General features: G+C 40.2%; 1 protein-coding gene across 1 annotated transcript in view; it reads left to right on the top strand.

Moving 5' to 3' along the window:
* The first annotated feature begins 1,529 nt into the window (after positions 1 to 1,529).
* The window catches only part of ST8SIA4 (ST8 alpha-N-acetyl-neuraminide alpha-2,8-sialyltransferase 4), an 80,662-nt gene continuing 59,729 nt past the window's right edge, over positions 1,530 to 22,462 (top strand). The window contains exons 1-3 of the mRNA XM_073344594.1: positions 1,530 to 2,022; positions 8,442 to 8,573; positions 18,673 to 18,930. Coding sequence (XP_073200695.1) covers positions 1,910 to 2,022; positions 8,442 to 8,573; positions 18,673 to 18,930 — 503 coding nt within the window. The 5' untranslated portion in view covers positions 1,530 to 1,909. The remainder of the gene's footprint in view (positions 2,023 to 8,441; positions 8,574 to 18,672; positions 18,931 to 22,462) is intronic.

The raw sequence follows: 22,462 nt of genomic DNA, 5'->3' as shown, positions 1-22,462 counted from the left end.
CACACAGAGAGAGACTCAAAGCAATACTCTTTAACAACAGAAACAGCACCCAGAGATTCTCCACCCTTTTGTTGTATCATCTCGCTTTGTTAACAATTGTGATTAAAAGAGAGATAGAGGATTTATGTGGATGGATGCTTGGTGTGGATAATAACTGAATGATCAGGGAGGTGCCAGCCTAAGAAGCCAGTGTCCATTGGCTGAAGAAGGCGTCAAGTGGAAATAACTAGAGGACCCCCAGAGGGCAGACTGGAATCCACCCAACAGCCTCAAGAATGGGAGAACCAAAGAACAAGATAACATCTGGCAGCATGGAGCCATCAGGAATGTGCCATCTGTTGATTGATTCAGCAACAGCATGATGAAGCAATTCCCATAGACTGGCATAGGAAGAAATTCCTATAAAAATGGACTCTAGAAAGTGAGAATTTTGGGGGTCTGATTCTGCAAACCAACTTCCAGGAGCATCAGATGAGCATCTGACAAGGCCCTGCTCCCTCCTCATGTCCAGGCCACCTGGCCAGTGGCTTGGCATGAGCAACTCTAAGGCTGGTAACTATGATAACAACCTTGCAGAACCTGTGTGTATGAATGAATATGTGAATAAATATGAAATTGAATGGAATGTTATAGCTATAACTAACTGCTTACTATGATTCTCTCTGTATTCACAATAAATGTGGTATTTTGCCTTTTTCCCTTTAATAAGATCCTGCTGGTTTTTACTTTATTGGTATAACAAAGGTACAAACGTGGGTGCAATTTGTGCTATCACTGCCCCTCCTTTAAAAAAAAAAGTCTCTCCTACTCTTCCCCCCTCCTTAAAAGGGAATGTATTTTCCTACTATCTCATTGCTGCAGGGTGCTTGAAGTGATTTTACTGAAAATTCCCTCTCCTTCCCCTTAAAAACAAGAAAATCAAGTCATACCATCAAGGGCCTGGTTGGGGACATTGGGTCAGGGTGTATTTGAAAAAATAAGTATTACAAAATAAATTGTTTTACACCCTTGTGCCAGCTGTAATAAACACCTTTTACCCGCATCAAAAAAAGAAAAGGAGTACTAGTGGCACCTTGGAGACTAACCAATTTATTTGTCTCTAAGGTGCCACTAGTTACTCCTTTTCTTTTTGCGAATACAGACTAACATGGCTGCTACTCTGATACCTGCATCAAAGAAATTGCTAACCAACTGCAGAGTGGATGACTGAATTCATGCCAGGGGTCAGTGCCAAGCGCTAACGGGATTTGCGAGTAGCGCACTGACCCTAGCGGTGCATGCAGAATACGCAGCTGTCCCCTTGGGGTTGACGGCTCATGCCTCCAGCTGTAGTCAAAGAGGCGGGAAGGGGATCCTTAAGGACTTTTCTGCGGGGCGCTCCCTCGGCGCCCTCCCCAGCTCTAGCGCGTGCAGCAGCATTAAAGACGCTCGGGGCGCCGGGAAAGGCTTTTAAAGTTGGGGAGGCAGCAGTCCCCGCCCCCCACGCCACTTATTGGCCGGGCTGCGCTCATCGTTTCCCCGCCAGGGAAAGGGCGGGGCTAGCGACGCGGCGGAGCCTGGCGCAGGCTGCTGCTGCTGCTGCTGCCGCCGCCGCCTGCTCTGTACACGGGGAAGAAACGTGAGAGTCGCTGGCGAGCCAGAGAGAGCGGCGGCGCGTCGGTGCGCACACGGGCTCCGGGCGGCGCCAGGGGAGAGGCGAAGGACTTACTCCCCCAGCCGAGGAGCAGCAGCCGCCCTCGCCGCCGCCTGGGATTTCTGCCCGTAGCAGCCGCATCTCTGCCTGCTCCTTCTTTTTAATTTTTTTTTTGGCAAATTGGCGTAGAGTCTTTGTCTTTTGTGTGTGTGTGTTTGTTTGTTTGTTGCACGCCCCTGCCAAACAAAGAGACGGGGGGTGGCTGAGGGAGAAGACATGCGTTCCGTCAGGAAGAGGTGGACTATCTGCACGATAAGTATCCTCCTGATCTTTTATAAGACAAAAGAAATAGCACGAACTGAGGAGCACCAGGAAACGCAACTCACGGGGTAAATGCAAAGCCTTGACTTGTAAGGATTTGACAAAGGCAAAGCAGCGTGTGAAATTTAAATGACTCAGGCTCTTTCTTTCTCTGTCCACCCCTCCACTCCCCATTTCCTTAGGTTTATAGTCTAGCATCTATTTCAACTTTGCGTTTCTCAGCTTGGGGATTGCTTTCATGGTCAAATGACAAAAGCAACCATAACGGCAGAATTGTCTCGCAATAAAGAGTTTGTCTTTGATTTGAGATTTCAGGAGAAAAAGTAAAGTGTGATCTGAGGTTTGCTGAATACCCCCACGCCTCACAAATGGTTGCCTTTTTTGCTGCGGAAAGGGGCAGAAGGAAGCCAGTTACTTTTAAACAGGAAAGGGTTGATCAGTGTCGTGTAGTTTTGAAACGGGTGGCACGTTAGATTTGTTGTTTGTTTGTGATCTAGGCAAGAACACATTTTCTAAGGTTAGATGGAAAAGGCTTTTTACTGAGGTCTTGGGGACACCTTTCTGGGGGTTGCACTGACCATAATAAAATCAAGTTATTTTTCGTTTTGTGGTTTGAGTAATAACAAGGAGTTGTCTCTTTCTGCTTTTGTTGCTTTTGAAGTTTGTACAGCAGATTGCCATAACTTTGGTGATGGTGGTCATTGCGTGTACGCTGTTTCTCGGGGATCTGAGAATAGATGAGAAAATCCCCTTCACTCTTCAGACGCTTCCTCTTGCAAACCTCTTCTTGGGCAGACCACCGCCTGTTTGTTTCTTCTCCCGATCCGTGATTAAGACAAAAAACTAAAAGCTGCTTGCTGTCTTCCTCTTGGGTTTATTTTTTTCTCTGTGGTCACTCCAGTTTTGTTTTTTTTAAACTTGAAACTAACGTGAAGAAGCTGGTTTCTTAGCCAAGTCTTTGTTTCCGTCCACCAGAGATGATTGTAGAATTTTTATTCTTCCATGATTTTCTTTTTAAAGAAATGCGATAATGCAGCGGAATTTTATTATTTTTTATTTATGTCACCAGAAGCGTAAAACTCGATTTTTTTGGAAGCGTTCACAGTGGGGGGGGTTTATTCATTAATGTTTGCACAAGCCCAGAGCTCACTGGGGTTGGAGGCGCAATATAAATGCAATATAAAAGCAGCGTCACTTATTGTGAGGGTTCATTGGGAGTGGGGGGGGGAGAGGGAGAGGAAGAATCGGAGATCCCCAGTGAATCATTTACAGGAATGAGAACTCCTTAAAGGGCTCATGGCAAACCTCTGCCCCGTACACGTGCCCCCTACGAAGGTGCCATGTGTGAACGCGGCGGGGCTGTGGAGGTATTACCTAGAGAAAGCATGGACCTCTCCGTATGTGCCTTTCTATTCATGCATACAATATGGTTCCGTTACCCATGTGCGGCTGGCGTGGCTGGGAAGGAGGGTGTGTGCAGGGAGAGCCAGCCGGTGGCTGGTGTGCGTCCTTCTGCTTGCTGCCAGCCTGCCAATGCCTCGGAGCGGTTTGGTCCAGCCGCTGGCGGGCACAGCTGTGCTAGTGTGAAGGAGGCGAGTGCATCGTTCCCCCCAAGCTCCTTTCTATGCTAGAGGGAGGCGAGTGCATCGACCCTTCTCCACCCTCATCTCTCGCATCCCGTTTCCAAGTTCCTTGACCGGTAGCTATGCTGGAAGGAAGCCGGTGCATCGCTTCCCCCTTGATCCCGACCACGACCAGGGTCCCTGACAAGCAGCTGTGCTGCTGGAAGGAGGGGCGGACCCCGCACCGCTGGAGCGCCTCGCCTGCTCCCCCTATGCCTGGTTGCTGTGACCATGACAAGCAGCTGTGCTCAGCTGGTAGAAAGGTTGCTGCCGGCGGGCTGGAGCAGCTGCAGCAGCAGCTCCGGGCAGGCTTTGTGGTTGCCTCGTGCGTCGTGCGTCTGAAAATTTGCATTGCGAGCGTTTGTCGACAGGAAAAGCGCTGACCATCTCTTTCAACCGCCGAGCCGAGCCGGAGCCTTTGTTAGCGAAGACAGGTTGCGAAAGGAGCACCCACAGTTCAGATAGCAGGGCTCCTCCTCCTTCATTAACGCCACTAATTACAGAGCTAGGGTGCCAGGCAGATTGTTCTGCGCCTGCCAGGCTGCAGCGAGCTTGTTCCTTCCTTGCCCTGCTTTTTTTTTCTCTCCCCCTAGCATAGAGTTAAGCGTGGGAGCCCCTTTGTATTTTGTATGGTTAATAATGTATTGTTTGTATCACCTTTATAAAGGGACACATAACTGGGTGTAACTTTTTCTGTCTTGCTGCAATTTGGTATATTAAAATCTCAGGTTTAGTATAGTTTCTTTGCAAATATAGGTATTATAGATACACACTTCACTCCTTTCCCCATTTACACAGGATCAGGGGCATCCACAATTCCTCCACACTCCATTTGGGCCACTTGCAGTTCCTTTCTCTTCAAAAAGAACAGGAATACTTGTGGCACCTTAGAGATTAACAAATTTATATATTAAATTTGTTAGCCTCTAAGGTGCCACAAATACTCCTGTTCTTTTTGAGGATACAGACTAACACGGCTGCTACTCTGAAACCTTTCTCTTCAGACTTCTCTTGATGTGTGTTTGTATCTATATAAAGTTAAATGTTTTAGTCGTGTGCCCAAAAAGACATTTAAAACTAGTTAGGCTTCTTCCTCACTAGCTTATTAAAGATAAATGTCTCCTAATAAATACGTGTTTATATTTATAAAACATATCCTAATAAATGTGTTTTTGGGGCACATATAATACATAAAAATATTTAAAATAATTTAGAAAGTAGTCCCTAACTGTTGTTATAAGACATAAAACCGACATTTCCGAGTCCATGATTTTTAGTGTCTAGCAAACTTATGAATTTAAGATTCTAGGTTCGTCTCTTTGAAGATGGTGTGTAGGTTTCCTTTGAGGGTCAAGAACTGAGAGGTCCGATATGGAGTGATCATTTTATGAAAAGCATTTGCCCATGGGTGATATGGTGTCTTTTTGTCTTTTATCATTTTTCTGTGAGTTCATTTGAGAGTGAAGGGATTGTCTGTTTTCACCCACATAGTTGTTGTGGCATATGATGCTCTGCATGAGGTATACCAACATCTTATGATAGGCATATGTAGGACCTATGGAACTGGAAAGGTGTGTTGTTGCGGTGTTGATCATCATAGCAATGGAGATCTGTGTTCCGGCTTTGCATCTGTTCTGGTAGGGTCTGGTGCTGCTTTGAATTGGTGTGTCCTGGTTTGAGGGAAGCTAGCTTCTGATGATTTTGGTGAAGTTGGGGGTTTGTTTGAAGGCCAGAAAAGAGGGATTGGGAGATTTCTTTCCGGAGTCATATTGGACCATATACAATATAATTATCCATTAATATCAATGAACCAAACAATCAGTATTTTACCCAAGATTGTTTGTTTGATTAATTGATAAATTTGTATATGACCAGAGAGTTTAATATATCTCCAAGGTCAGGAGAGTCAGCATCAAAGTTGATGCTTTCAGGCCTAAATTGCCCTTTGTCTTTAGGTGGATTTCACACTAACATCAATTGTAGTTCCACACAAATCTGGAGGGTAGAATGTAGCCCAAATTTGTTGTTGCACTTGCCAGACTATTTACGCAAAGAAAAATTTCTGGGTGTTTGACACATGCTTAGCTTTACGTAAATGTAGCTTTTTCTTCGGTGTATTTACTGATATATCGGGGTAAAGAAGGGATAAGGAGAGCACTTTTATAAGTAAGCAAAATTTTACTTCATTTGGAGTAGTAGAGCATTAATGCAGAACATTTGGGACTTTAAGCTCCTGAAAACTTGGTTTTTAAAGTTGTTTTATTGCATCATATTTGCAGTTTGTTGTAGCTGTAGAGTACATCTTGAAGACTAAATCAATCACATTTCAAATAGTAGAGTACTTTTTAGGTACAAGTAACTTAATTGCTAATTCTGTTATGTATGCCACTGTGTGAAAGTACTTAATGGATTACTCTTGGTTCAGTATAAACCAGAATCCTCTCCAATGTATTGTTATACAGTATACTTTCTTTGATTTATTTTGTTAATTTTCCTTTAGATGCATGTACTGTGTCGTGTTGCAAGGCAAATATATGCAGTAAATATGTTCACTGCAGTTGTAAAGAAATTTTAGTGCTTGTGGAGTTGCATGAGAATGGTTAAATGAATTCTGATTGAGATCTTTCCCAAAGAACATATGCAGATAACTTTCATTGACGCTAATAGGATTATTGCACGTGGACTTTTGCAACATCCTCCTACCCACTTCAAGTTAAAATAGAATAACTTGCATAAAGGTGAAAATTACTTAGTTGGATTTCAGTTGGTGGCACCTTACCTCTGAATTAGTACTACATCAGTGCCTCAGCATGATAGCAATGGGGCACTGGGTTGCTAATAGTGTTCTCTTTTTGATGAGTTGTGAAACCATGTTTGGCCACTTATGGGCTATTTAATGACCATGCTTGTTTGAAGTGCTACCCAAATTTTAGTTTAGGTAATTACATCCAACCTAACTAAAATCCCACTGCCGTTTAAATTCGATTGGATTCATCACCATAGACTAATCTGTTTTGTACTGTTTGTGTGCTGCAAAATAATATTTTTTTGTAGTGCCTAGGAGCCCCTATCCTCAACCAGGACCCATTTGTTCTAAGCACTGTATAAACACAGAACAAAGACAGAGCCCCCAAGAGCTTACTGTCTGTCAGCTGGCATGTTCCATTTACCTGCTTTGAGATCTATTGATGAAAAGCTCTATACTGGAGCCAAGTATTAATTTTATTATTTATGTCTTATTTCAGAGGTGGATGCATTTCATTAGTAGGCAGAGAGATTCCTGTAGGTAGTTGATAAAGTAGTTTGAAATGCTATTGGATGAAAGGCACTCCAACCCTAAACTATTATCCAATAAGGATTAAAGCAGTGATTCTCAACCATTTGGGGATCAAGATCCATTTGTAAATCTTGATGTACTGTCATGACCCAGCAAATAGCTGGTTTACTAAATATTTCTTACTCACAATATAAATACACATTAATGTAATAAGTACTACATATGTACGCCATGTGTACCATAGCAGCTGCTTCTGTCCTGTGGGACCGGCTTTGTTTTGCTTCCTGCTCTGGGTGTTGTGACCTCTAGAGTTTCAGTGCCGCTCATGTTTGGCTCAGCCTTCCTGATTGGAGGGGTGGGGGACATTTTGAGAGTGGGATTGTGAACGGGCACATGGGGTTGTAGTGCCAATCAGATTTGGCTGAGTTGGTCCCTTGTCGTCATGATGGAAGAGTGGCTGGGCCAACCGTGAGTGGCACTGCGATCCCATGCACTAGGACCAAATTTTCCCCCACCAGGCCTTGACACAACCTTTTGATAAATTCTCGTGACCCAATTTTTGAATATGACCCACAGATTGAGAGACTCTGGATTAAAGAACCTCATATTTGAATTTAGGGAGCCAAACTTTGTCTCGTGTATCTCTGTGCTGGAGTCAGTGGGATTACCTACAAGAGAAGAATTTGGTTTAGTGTTACTCTTGATATTTTTATTTGTAACTTTTTTAGGTGTCCTATTAAATTTGTGTCATTCTTTGGCCCTCAAGCATGCCACAGACCAGGACACCCCAATTCAATTCAATAATTGCAATTATTATTGTCTGATTTTAATTACAGTACCTCCATACATGTTCATGATCATCAGCCACCACTTCCTCTAGTGCACAAGGTTTTTCCACCTAAAAAATGTCCAGGTCTAACTCTGCTTAGTATGTAACTATGATAAGATCATTCTTTGATGCTGTATGGCTGTGTGAAGCGCATGTGTGTGCAAAAGTTCCTAAAAATCAAGCTTAAATTACTCTGGGCATATTCTCCCCTTTGTTTCAAGCATGAACTTGTATGGAAATTCCATGAGCAGACCAAGGAAGAATATGCCCCAGTAGGTTGAAACTCCACATATGGGGGACTTGTAGTATCATTGGGAGACAAAAAGAATCGATGGTTCCCAGCACATGCATGATAACTGAGAAACTGTGTTGGGGAGAGGGGCGGAAAGCTAATACTTAGTGCATCAATTACAGGTTCTGGCCCACATCTGGTCAGTTTGGGACCATATTCACAATAAAAAGCTCATAGTACATTGTTTCCCCTGTATTTAAGGTATATGATTTAAAATAACTTAAATACACTGCAATTAAAGAGCTTATATATTTTTCAGATTAAGTATTTCCTTGTATCTAAAATACCATTTTGTTAGGTGGAATTTATTTTTTTGAACATGTAAAATGTGTGAGGATGGGGAGAAATTCTTGCTGCTTTTCCTAATGCATATAAATAAAACTCCACTCGTATTTGTGATGTGTAGAAAAATCATCCTGGCAGCCCCAACCTTACCTTAATGGTGTCTTTTCCATATTACATTTCAGAGATGGTGAGTTGAGTTTGAGTAGATCAATGCTCAATAGCTCTGATAAAATAATTCAAAAGAGTGGCTCTTCAATCTTTCAACATTCTGTAGAAGGCTGGAAAATCAATTCTTCTTTGGTACTGGAGATAAGGTGAGTGCCTTGAATAACACACAGTTAATTTCATATTACTATAGCCTATAATTCTCTCCGTCTAGCAAACGTATCTAGAACTCCTGATTTACAGTTTAAAGGTGGCTGTTGCTTAACAAAATACTGTGCTAGTTCTATTTAATGTTGCACGGTGAATGACCTGAAACCCTGAAAAGAAGTAATACTTCCATCCTCAATGTATAAGAATGAATAAGATGTGAGCTTGAAATAACTGTGATTGATCTTTGTGAGGTAGTAAAATTGTAGTAGTATTGACATGTCATGCAGTTTCCTTTTTTCCGTTAAGTTACTTGAGGCCATAATGTGCCTGACACTAGGGTGGTCGTACCGCGCAGTAAGAGGAAGCCACAACCTCTCACTCTAGGTGGTTAGAGCAGGGCTTCCTGGACCTTGGGCCCAAGCCTGCGGGCTAAACGAAGGGAGACCAGAGGGCTGTGGGTATAGTACTTCCTCTCCCTGTCAAGAAAGCAGGGATCAGAAAGGGTAGGGAATGTGTGAAGCCTTCGCTGGCAGAATTGAGCCAGTAGGTGTGGTGGAATATGCTATACCCAGCAAAGGACTGTGGAAAGTTGCGTGCCTCCATGCTAGGGCAGCAGGGCAGTCTATGTACAGGCCCATATGTGGGGCATTGAGCAAAAATTCAGTCTAGTCCTTAAAGTGGGGCATCTGTGCCCTTTCTATGTAACCATTTTCTTTTTTAAGGGGCAAATCCTGAAGTCCTTAATCAGGTAAAACTCCTATTTATGCAAGAGTAGTTTGCCTAAATAAAGGTTTAGTGAGGCCTGTTGTATTGGGCCCATCGTTTGTATGTCTTGAATGCTAAAGCAAAGAGAATATATTAATAGCTCAATGATAATTAGCATGTGCAAAGTTGTGGTAAAAGGAATCTGTGGGATAGTTATGACTCTTGAATGTACATCTGAACATCCATATGCTCTCACCATCCCTTTCAGAACAACCTGAAATGTTTGCCATTATCTTGCTCATCACCATCATCTTCCTCATCACCAGTGGCCATCATCTTGGCATCTCCCAAGGGCTACTCCATCTCTCGCTTCCCAAGCACACAGGCTGGGATACAACTTTTATGTTACGCTGACACCACTGTCTCTAATACATATTCAGTTAGGGTTTCTCTCCTCTTCCTTATTTGTATTTCCTCACTCTACTAATGTTGGCGTGCCCTTCTCCTGTAGGTTAGTATATGAATGATCTCAGCTTACTATCATATATCTCAATTCATTGCCCATCAGCAGATGTCTGACCATCCTAAAATATCAAAAGCTGGTGTTGGCTCTGTGCCTGTGGTTGGCTGGTGTTATGGACAAACTTCCCCCTTAAAAGTACTCTATTCTGGGTTCCCCAAAACTAAGGAGTGACCCATTAGGCCATTTATCTGCACCCAAGTTCATAGGCCTCAAGCCTTATGCTAATTACTGAAGCCAGTGTCTTACAGGATAGAGGCCTGTAGGTTCCTTGCATTACTACTGAAAAAGAATAAATGCTAAAGCTAGCTCTACAGGCTACAGTGATTAGTAAATGAACTCTAAAGTGAGACCTTCTACCTTTAACAAATACTTGGTCCCATTCTTCTTTAAGTTACACCAGTGTAAATTTGGAGTAAGTCCAGTGATTTTACTTACTGCAGTTTTATGTTGGTGTGACTGAGAGCAGAAGTAGTTCCACATGTGAACTACTTCTTAATTTAGTCCAAATTTTGCTATTTTTGCTAGTGCTGAGTTGTACCCTTAATGCATGAGTGGCCCCACTGAAATCTGGGCGGGGGGGCGTGGTAATGGGCAGAGTAAAGTTCTGCTTACGTATAAGGGTGGCAAAATCAGACTCTTAAGTTACTTTTTGCTTCTGTTAGTACTCTGGAGCCTATATGGCTCATGCATAGTTAATTAATAACTAAATTTTGCTCTAATTTACACCTAGTGTAAATTAATGTAATTCCTATATCAATGGGATTATTTCGGGTTTAAATGGATGTAATGGATAGAACAACTTGAAGTGGGGATGGTGAGTGAGCTCAAAAGAACACTTCTTGACTTTCAAATCCTAGGTTGTTGGGCTGGCAATTAGCAAAATCATTGTTTTACTTGCAAACTGAGCATATTTGCTATGCAAGTCATTGAGAGAACGTAATTATGAAACCCAGTAATAACTTTTTTAGTCACTTTCCAAAATGTAAACATTTAAAACAAATCTATCTGGTTATGCAGGGCAAACCATAAGTGTGACCTTCAGCATTGTAGTAAGTATTTGGTTTACAGGTTACAGAAGGAAGCGCAGAATGTCATACAGTTGACAAACTTAATTTTCCCCAGTTTCAAGAAAGCAAAATATAACATTAAGACAAGGAGAACAAATGTTGAGGAGAGTGTCACATAAATGCTGCAAAGCCTGTTTCTAGAGCTCTATCACACACGCTATCTTTAAACTACCAAAAATCTTCTGAAAAGTGTAAAGAAAACTATTGTAGAAACAACAGTGAGTCAATGCAGATACAGCAGAAACAAAAATAATGTTACTAAGAGAACTTTTTAAAATACTTTGGGCGTATCTTCACTATGGAGCTAAATCGGCATTGCTGCAATCGAAGCAGCAGCATTGATTTAGTTGGTCTGGTGAAAATGTGCTAAATCGATGGGAGAGTGTTCTCCCATTGATTTCTGTTCTTCACCTCCCCAAGAAGAGTAAGGTAAGATGGTGGGAGAGTGTCTCCCATTGACACTGCATGATGTAGATGCTGCGGTAAGTGGATCTAGCTACATTGACTTCAGTTATGTTATTCACGTAACTGAAGTAGTGTAGCTTAGATCAATTTACTGCGGTAGTGTAGACCTATCCTTCTTTTGAATAAGTGTAAAACATTACATAATGGTTTATTAAAATGACGATGTAGGCTATGGTATCATCACAGCAACACATGTGAAGAAGATCACATGCTTTCTCTTAGTATAAGTAGGAAATATTCCACTACACCAGTGTGAAGACTAAGTGGCTCCTTGCTTTTTGAGCCATAGTGGTAATGAGCATGAGCATCAAGTCATGCAAGTAGCTTTTAGCTGAATAGGACTTAGGCCCGCATCCTGCCCTAGTCCTCAATGCAAGGGGGATCAGGGATGCTGACAGATGCTGAGGAATTGCTTTCCAGGAATCCTTGCTGCCAGGGTACATGCTAGTCAACAATGGTGGATGAAGGTTGGGAACAACTTCTACAGAGCTGACCATGCCTTTTGGAAACAGTCAATTGCTATATCTGGTCCCCTTTCTGATACTCTCTAAACGCTGAGAAGAAATCTTATTCTTCGGCTTCCACAACAGGCTCTCTGTGCAACCTTGCCAGCCCATGAACAACAATAAATAGGATCTATCCCTTAATATTTTTTATACTGTTGGAGTCATAGGGACTAACTTCAGAATGTCTCTAGCAAACTCCTAGAGTGTTTTCACTGCTAAAGTAATTGTTTAGCGTTCCAAAGTATGTTAAATGCACTATGTGGATCATGAAGATGATTCATGCTCCTATTATTGCAACTGTTAGTGTGAATAAAATGTTCGTACTTGTGGTATGAGGTATGCCATAGCAAATAACACAGAGAGAAACGCACAATAAAAAAAAGCTATCACCTACTGAATAATGTATAAAAAGTTGTCAGTTCTTTGCAATGGAGAAATAATTTGTGAAACCCTTAATGTATAGTGTAGAGGCATTTTATAAAACACAATAGATGGCAGCGACTGCTGTGTATTACATCAGCTTGACACCACAATAAAAAGTTCAAATTGTGAAAAACTTCTGACTGGGATTTGCTTTCTACATGGATAGCATGTTTCATTGTGTGACTGGATCTAACCTCTAGGCAGCTGAAAGTCTATGGTTCATTTTGTACTATCTCTTGAGCACTCTCCATTACCATTTTTGACTTGCACAAGTAAATGACCGCTTTCCACCATCTACAGAAGTCCTAACTTTTTTTATTTATTTATGTATATTTAATCAGATTCTTGAGATGGTCATGTTCACACAGGTGGGAGGGTGAGCAGCTGCTAAGCTGTTCCATGATCAAGACTCTGTGGGCAGGTTTATATCTGAGCTCCTGTCATCCATCAACTGGCCCTTGTGGGCCTTGACACCTGTCTCTAACCTGGGAATCAGTAGAGGCGGATATGGTAGCCCCTGAGAACATGCCTGTTTAGAGAGGAGGGGGGGCATAATTAGTTAGTAATTGGAGATTGCAGCAAATCTGCTGCCTTCCCAGTTGTGACCGCTCTGGTGAGAGCGTGATTTTCAGATTGATGGTACCCTTTGCCTGCTGCCAAGTTAATTTCAGAACAGATAGCAGCTCCTGTGCCTGTAGGAAGGAGACTAGTTGGCTCCCTTAGTATCTGCTGGCTCAGTCATATGGAGGAGACTCCACCTGCTCATGGAAATTGACACCCTCCTCATTTTTTTTCCTCAGTCCTTGCTATACTGGATGACAATAAGGTTGTGTGGGTGGTAGTGTCGAAGTAGAGATTGTGCTGTCAGGATGGGGGATGTAGTAGAGTTGATGAGGAGCTTATTGTCCAGGGATGACTCAAGCACATCTGAGATACAACCTCCGAGGTCTTCAGAGTCCCACTCAGGGTGTGTGACCTTCTTTCACCTCCCTTAAACTCCAATAATGTATAAACGGTTGGGGGTTGAATCCTCAGAGGAAAAGCAAGGAGAAAATTACCCAAGTGTCTAGTGTGCTGTGTCAGGGAGCAATGAATGGAGATTCCTGTTAAGTAAGAAGAGTGGAAGCCTGCAAAGTGCCCAGCCAGGGCTTTAGTACAGGAAAAGTCAGTAGCTATTTTTTGTATGTGATCCTGCATCGATACTCACAATTAAAATGATCCCCTCACTTTTTTTGTCTTCATTCGTTTGTGAAGTCCATCAATTAGAGTGTAAGCTCCTCAGAGTAGGGACCTATTTTTTAATGTGCCTTCTGTGGTATGCCTCACACACTGATGTGCACAGTTTAAAACAAAAAATTGATTGGATTGGATATACTTGTGCTTGCTTCATAGGCTTTGCTGCAAGCCAACATGCCAAACGTACTGAATGATTCTGTAGCATCTTTCTAAAGGAGCAGTTAGTAATGTGTGAGGCTTGCTAGTTGCTTTTATATATTTAGATGTTTTGTTTATTCTAGACAAAAATACATACAAGGACCAAAACAGAACTAAAAAGCCCAAAGTTGGGCTCAAGTGAGAAGACATGTAAGGTTTGCTATTTTTGTATTCTAATTAGAGAAATTAGTTTACCTACTGTCAAAATGATCCATTTGATATTTAAAAATCAGAGACTACTTTACAGAGATGCTTTAAGGGCAATTAAAAACACGTGCAGATATTCTTAATAGTGACCATTTGCCTTTAAGTAATCAGCAACAATTCCTTGGAGAAGTTAAACATGAATCTCCCTTTATTTATAGCATGCAAAAAGCTCGTTGCAATTACTAAATATATATTCTCAAAAATGTACAGTATGTAAAAACTGTTAGAATTGCTTATCTGTCTGTCATGTCTGTTAGTGATCACTATGCATAGTGAGAGCATGAAAAGAAATACAGAAAAATAAAAATTGGTTAATCAAATTAAAGTATGCATTTTTTCACTGATTCAAAATTATTAAAAATCAAAATACACTCCCATTTATCCAGATGACCCAGGGGACAGAGGTGACGCTAGCCCATTGGGGGCCCAAAGCAGAAATGCCCCCCGCCCAACACAAACTAAAAAAGCAAATAGAGGGCTCCCTTGAGCTGCTCAGGACCCTAAGCAATTGCTTATTTCTGCTTATGCTTGGAGCCAGCTCTGCTGGGCAATATCCAAAACTTTCAGATAATTGGGCATTTGGATAAATGGAAGTGTTATTAACTAACCTAGGACTACATGGGGGGGGCACTGTGTGGATTTGGATAAATAGTATTTTCAGATAACTGGAATTATAGTATACTACCTTCTGTTTGGATGCACAGCTGAAGGCAAGCCCAGTTGTTCCCTGTGAAACAATAATATTTTTGGTTCTCCCTCTTAATATAAACATTTTAAAAAATCTGTATGAACATAAAGCCACAATCTGCTTTCAGAGACACGTGTGCAATTCCTATAGACTTCATTAGGAGTCAGTGGGAGAGGTGTGAGACTGGAGGGGGCAAAATTTGGTCCCCAAATGCTTATCTAAATCTATATTCAGCCAGATAAAGAAGGTGAGTTGGTAATACCTTTTCAGGGAAAGCACCATTTAATTGATAACTCATCGTTTTAACTAAATCTTCAATAACTAATTTTGAAATTAAGAACTTCCTCTGCATTCCGGGTGGTGTATGCTTAATGAATGGTATCTGGTAAAGCTTTGGTAAGAATTAGGCTATTGTCTTTGCCAGGGGAGGACCTCTCAGTGTAGTTCTAACACCTTTAACGCTACAGTGTTTCTGGGATTGGTCTGGCTTCTTAGATATTTATGGTGCTCTTTGGCAAGTTTCCCTCATGAGTTGTTTCTGCTAGAGACAAATGGAACATAAACCCTGACCCTTTCTGGAAACTAGAACTTCCAGTGCTAGCTACCTTGGGGATGTGAATCTTCCTGGGAGATGTGGTCTCTGTGGATCTTGCTGGGAGATTTGAAGTTGAGAGATTGGTCCATTTTCTTGAACAATCATCAGTGAGCTACAAATTAATCCAGAGCCTTTAAATTCAAAAAGTCTACCCACCCCACTCTTCTTCAGTGTACACAATTCCCAGGCAGAGATTGGAGAAGCTACCATTGTTTATGACACTGTGGCACAGTACAAATATTGCATTTTGAGTTTTGTAATGATAAACTACATATTCAGAGAAAAATGCCAGTTTATTCTATGGACTCCTTTTAATATCTCCCAAAAGCTATAAATAAGTGTCATCGCTAATAATTATATATTGCCTACAAAGTAATCCACAGTTACGCCCACAATTTTGATATAAACTGAAATCAGAAGCTCATATTAAGAGCGAACTCTCCAACAAATGATCATGTCAGCAACAGAGCTATCTTGTAAACTTGTCCTGTAAACAAAGCTGCAAATTGTGAATTACCTCTTATTCAAATTATTCCATATATGTGTATGAAAGACTTCTATTAATTTTAATGGGAGCTGGATCATGACCTTCATGCATTTAAAAATAATTAACTAGTGAATTTAGGTTGTGAATTACCCATATTCAAATTAATAAGTACAAGTCACAGTTCAAGCCAGGGCTCTTTCTATCTAATCTCTTTCATGTTAATTGAGAGAAAGTTATTCCCCACTTGGATGCTTTTACTGTGTGTCTTTTTAAATTTTAAAACAATACATGGGAAATCCTATTTATGTGCAAACATAGCTGCACGTTGGCTAACACACACATAATAGACCGGTCCTTCTTTGATATCAAAAGTGTGTATTAGGTATTGAAAGGGAATCCTCCTGATCCCCCTTCTCTTGTGATTCTTATTTCACTCAGGTCCTAGAGAGTCCTTTTGACATTTTCACCTATTCATTGAGGCTCTCCATTGTGGCGGCCACCTTCAAGCTGTAGTCACCATCTCCTTTAAAAAGCCCCAACTCTGAGGGCTGCATTCCTATGTAATGAACATTTTTACCAATCTGCTTAAATGTTTTTTTTCATTCATTCTTTTTCTAGTCATTTCCATCTCTATTGCAGGTACCCACAAAACTAGACACATCAAACCCACAGGGCTTTTAAGTCTATTAAACTTACGGGCTGAAGAAATTCTTTATCTTGCTTTACAAAAAACAAAACAAAAAAACCCTGCCTTGCCATTTACACCATTTACCAAAAGCTTAAAGCATTTAAGGTTTTAATATCTCCTATTCTGCTTCATTATTCTCAGTCCCTCATGCATGCTACATCATCAGATGTCCTTACTCTGATGCCACTTCATACATACACAAGAGCCCTAAAATAGAATTTGAAGGTTTTCTCTTTATTTTAGGTAGGTTTAAGATGTGTGAGGTAACATTAGAAAAAAAAAAACTTACTATGTTTCACTTTCCCTTAGGCTTTTAAGGTAAATTCCAGTGTTGCAAATGTTTTGTAACCAGTTTCATTATTAGACATTCTCTTGTATCTTGAGGCAGTGAGACAGGATAGCTGACTGGCCTGCATGATGATGTTGTGTTTTTGTCCCTTCACATCTGGAGAATATTTCCCCCCTTTCATTTCCCAGTAGGTATTTCTAAATAGCTTGTACAGCAGTTAAAACAGCAGGGTGGTTTTCTGGTAAGTATTGATCCTGTTCTAAGGATTAGCAATGCAGAGTCCTTAAAGTGACTATAAGAAAATGCTATTTTTACACTCAACAAAATGCTTGTTGTGCATTCAGAGTCTTATCTGCTGACTTGAATGACAAAAATGTCTCTTTTTACAGCTTTTTTTCCCCCTCCTGTTAGAATTGCAGAGCCAATGCTGAGGTAGAATACCTTTTTAGGGAAATTTGCTAATTGATAACAAATCTGCTTCAACTAAATCTTCTTCCATAACCAGTTTTAAAATTAAGAGCCCTCTTCGGCCTTCTGGATGGCATATATATAATGAGCAGTCTCCAGTAAGCTTTAGTAAGAGTTAGGCTAATGTCTTTGCCAGGTCAGGACCTCTCAGTATAGTTCTAACCCCACTTCTGCATTCCATCCTACTGAGCACCTGCTTAACTTTAGACATGTACCGTAGTCCCATTAACAAACATAAGTACATAGCTGAATAGGTATGGACTTAAACATGTGCTTAAATGCTTTGCTGATTTGGGATTTGTAGCTGGTGGTATTTGTACAATTGGGCTCTATGACAGAGTGGACCAGATTCTTTTCCAACTCGTGCATTATCAAGTAAATTGTTTACTAAGGCCCAGTCTACATGTAAAGTTGCACTGTTGATTTTAAAACTGATGTAGCTAAAACGGTGAAACTTTGGCTGCAGACACTCTTCGACTGTTTTAAACCTGGCTGTTCGGCTTGCAGAGGTGCAAGCTAAACTGACATAAACCGGATTTAAATCTTTGAGTGTCCACACAAAGGTACTCTTAACTTGGTTTAATAGTGGCTTATTTTGGTTCATCTTAAACCCGTTCCTAACTGACTTAAGATAAACCAAAATAAGCCAATATTAAACCAAAATAAGTGTCTACATTAGGGTTTGTACCAGTACAACTGAACTCGTTTAATTAAACCACTGTAAGTTTGTGCAGACGAGGCTTAAATTGAACTTAAATTGTTTTAAGTTACAAAACTTCAATTTCTCTGTGTAGACAAGTGCTAAATTCTAATGAGTTATATATGTGCAAGCACACTGAATAATAATACCAACTTGGTGCTTAAAACTGAAGGGCATGGTGATCAGAGGAACTCTGCAAATCTTTTAAAAGTGCGGTTCCAACATGATCATGGATCTGTTTAAAAAAAAAAAAAAGGCATTATGGGGAATCCAGACTTCTCTCCTCCTGATTTCCATGACAGAGCTGCTCAGTTTACAGGTTAAAACAAGTTTTATTTCTCTGCCAGCTCTGACAACTCGACCAAGGCTGTGAGAGCCATGCTAGTTCATTCCTTGATTTTTGACACACGAGGCTACTTTGAAATCCTTTGTAAATATCTTTTAACTTACCGGTTGCTAATAAAATAAGATGATGCAGTTTATTTTGTAATCTGTGCATTAACCCACATGCCAGATAGTTTTCTAAAACACTACTCAAAACCAGTTACTGCGCATATGCACTGTCCAACTTTTAAAACTTGAATCCATCGTCACTTAATTCTTTAACACCTGGTGATTTAGACTGTCTTTGAGTAATTGCTTGTCACATTACATTTTTTAATCAAGACCATAAGGGTTTCTAATGGAGCCCTAACATAACTTTATAGCACCTGAAATGGCCATAGTCTAATATTATGGGAATGAAAATCTGAAACCTCACACTCTCTTTTATGTTATATGTTTTATACCATATTACTAAAAGATGAGCTGATTGTGAGGAATGAATACTGTCTGCCTGTTTCTTTCAAAATAGGAAGAATATTCTTCGGTTTTTGGATGCTGAAAGAGATGTCTCAGTGGTCAAAAGCAGCTTCAAGCCAGGAGACGTAATTCACTATGTGCTAGACAGACGTCGCACCCTGAACATTTCTCAGGATTTGCATAGCCTCCTTCCTGAAGTTTCACCAATGAAGAACCGTCGGTTTAAAACATGTGCAGTTGTGGGCAATTCTGGCATCCTCCTGGACAGTGAATGTGGAAAGGAGATTGACAGCCATGACTTTGTAATAAGGTGAGCTTTCATCTGCAGCTGGGGATAATAGCCTGCTATCTGTCACTTTCGGGGGGAGGGAATGGCAGAAATGCTTTAACCTGAGAGATCAATTTCCGGGATTATTTGGAATTACTGAGTAATTTATCTGAAGTGATATTTTCACTGTGTGATGCCTCAATTTAAATACATTTTGGTATGGAAAAAATAAGATTACTTCTATATTGAAAATGAGAGGTGTGCACATTAGGAGGTAGACAGATTCATATTACTTGTTGCTTGTGTTTGTTCATTTGTTTTATTCCAGATAAAATCATTACTCTGGCAGAAGAGTTGGTCCTATAAATGGAAAATTGTTCTTTTTCCAAAATCTCTTCCTGTCTCTTGGCCAGTAGATGTGGCCTAGCAGTAAACTACTCAATTACTTTATATACAGTAGTGGGGGGCAAAATTTCATTGTGATGCATTGGAATTTAGTCAGATGCTTTCTGGTAAGGTAACTGAAAGCCACACATCTCTCTCACTGCACATTGCACTGAAAATATATCCCTACAGCATGTACAAAAAGTTTATTTTCTTGAGTGTAGATACTCAAACATGTTCAACCGCCACAAAATTTTGTCTTAGGACTTCACAGATCAATGGCAAATTAAGAGCAGTTACTGGCTCCATTTGACAAGCTGTCATTATATGAACATACATAGATAAATTTGAACAAAAAAGATAGTCTGTGCTTTTTAGGCAAAGTCTCCATTGGTATGGAACCAGGAGGGTGAAATGATGGTGATAAAGAATTATTATCTATGTAGGGTTAGCTCACATCACTGCTCCTGTTCTTGTTTTTCCTTTTCTATCTTGTACAAAACTGGTGGTCAAAGAAACTTGAAAAGGACGGGGTCTGTGAAAGGAAAAATTATAGTTCTTTTCTTTTCATAAGCCTGGGAGTTTCAAAAGCTTTCAGTGGAGGTTGGACATTTAACTCCCTTAGGCAGCTTTGAAATGCAAGCTAAAGAAATACATCACCCTTTTCCTAGTAGTCACAATTGGCAGGAATTATTGAGTAGTATTTTCTTCAAAGGCAAGATTTTAGGCTTGAATAGGGAAACGCAGCAAGTTTTTTAGAAAGACTTAAGAAAACCTCATTAGTATATTGGACAATGTAAAATACATTTCATCGTTCTTCATCACAGCTAGATATCCCATTTTATGATGATCTGCAAAAAGAGCACTTTTCCAAAGATGCTAATAAAAATGGATACAGATCCTTTGGATTCTATTATGGAAAAATGCTGCATGTCATTTAGGGTTGCCAAAGACCTCAGATAGTCCTGCACCTTGCTAACTGAAGGGTCTGCCTTTTTTGTTTTGGACAGTGACACTGCAGAAAGCTGGGAGGACAGAGACAAGAAAATTATCAAGAGTTGGAAGCTATATTATAATGTCTGTCTTCATATTCCATTCTGTCCTACAACACGTGACCCAAACACTGCACATACAGATATAGGAGCTATATTTTATTTTTGAATTATTTCAGTGACTGGCCAGAGACTGCCCTTTCCTTTTCCATGAGTGTTCGACTTGTACTGAGAACGCTTTGATTCTGCCAAGTTGGAACTCCTGCTTATAGCCAAGAGAGTTCATTATAAACAGTCCACTGCCTAACTGCACTTAGCCTGTAGCTTCTTTGTTGATGTTATGCCCTCTTGCAGTTTTAATGTGTTTGACTTGACAAGCTGCATAATGATGCAGATACCAGACTTTCTGCAGGAAGTTCTTCTATGTGAAAGCAAACTCGTGATTGTCCCTCAAAAAGGCCTGGATTCAGCAAAGTACCTAAGCATATATTTAACTTTAATTGTGTGCTTAATTCCTATTGAAGTCAAATAACTCATCGCTAAGACCTCCTGTGCCTATCCCCAAAACACATCTTTTCTAGTAGTGAAACCAGAGAATGAGCTCTAATATTAATTTTGAACTAACAAAGACTTTGAGCTCTATGGAATAAAGATAAAGTACGTTTGCAAAGGTTTAATCTACAGAAATTAGCCTGTGAATAAAAGGAAAATGATAAAGCTCAGTATGAACATCAGGAAGCAAAATCTGCAATTTAGATTGAAGGCACGTGTATCACTTCAATGCAGTCCCATCACATCAGAGGAACTAGCCATAATAATCAATATTCCTAGTATTCCAGAATATGGTCAGATTAGCCAAGAGTGAATCCTTCATATGAACAAGAGGCAAGGAAGTGAGTGTGTGACTTTGGAGTATGTATGGTACAGAGATTTTATTCACTGGTCAGACCTTAAAACTCTTCAGAAGTGCACAGAACGTGTATGGCTAAACTGCATTCAGAGACCTTTCACTGCTTAAAGTATGTAGTAAGGAAGTCCTTTAGGAATTATGGGAGAAGAATGAATATATCTTTTTGCTAGAAGGAGGAGAGAAAGGAACCTAATAAAAGTAAACCGCACTCTATGCTTCCTTCATGCTGGATAATTGTATTGCTGTAAGGGCTCAGGTATGAACTCCATGAACTGACTTTGCTGCTGCTTTTGGGTGATGTCTCTGAAAATAAAATATACACATCTTATTCACCACGCTTCTTTGCTTTTCTGAAAAAGCAGTTGTATAGGCTATATTGGACTCACAATTGACCATACAAACTAATGAAGAAAGCTTCTGTAGACTCTAACATTTTTGTGTAGTATAAGCAAACAATTTTAGAGGGAGACTTATATTGGTTTGGTAAAACTAAATAATATTCTGTTAATTTTGGTAATAATGTGTTTTCCTCTTAAGAGATTCATGAAAGGAAATACATAACAAAAAGTATGTATGTGATTTATTAGAACAGGAGTATCTTGATCACACTACCCCTAGTATCAGTGGTCTTCTTAATTTGATGGTGGCAGCGATAGTGAAAATGAGACCAGAGTCTGAAGATAAGGAAGGTACTTCAGACATTGTACAGTATTTGAATTGTGATACAGTAAATCCAGCAATCTTGCATTACAGTATGATGGAATTGGATACTACATTAAGGTAACCTGAAAATATTAATAACCAATGAAATGACTTGGACACCCTAAAAGCATTATCAAGTGTAGAAGGAAGCATTCACTATGTAGCTTATTTAAATTTTATAGTGTCATATCTCTAAGGTAATCATCCAAGGTCATTAATAACTGGCCCCCTTTCTGTGAAACATCACAGTGTGTTGTATGCTGATGTGTCAGACCTATCATAGTCCCTTGGAGCATGTAGCTAGCTAAAGGAGAAAATAACTAGGTTGTGTTTAAAATGTTTCTTAAGCCAGATTTTTTAAAAATAGGTACCTAATAAAGAGAGACAGTGTATGCATACATGGGAACAAACAGGTAATTGTGCTAGTAAATTACAGTTGCATGAATGCAATTATCACTCCTCTTTACAGAGTGCTAAAAATATATATGTAAACACACAACTGTATTTGCAAATGCAGTTGTATGTTTTGTCAGTGTAACTATCTGTTTTTACCATATTTAGGGCACATCTTAAGCAGCTATTTTTG

The sequence above is a fragment of the Lepidochelys kempii genome, chromosome 5 (assembly GCF_965140265.1).
Source record: "Lepidochelys kempii isolate rLepKem1 chromosome 5, rLepKem1.hap2, whole genome shotgun sequence".
NCBI lineage: Eukaryota > Metazoa > Chordata > Testudines > Cheloniidae > Lepidochelys > Lepidochelys kempii.
Note: the sequence above shows the minus strand (reverse complement) of the source record. Positions and strands in the feature narration are given on the sequence as shown.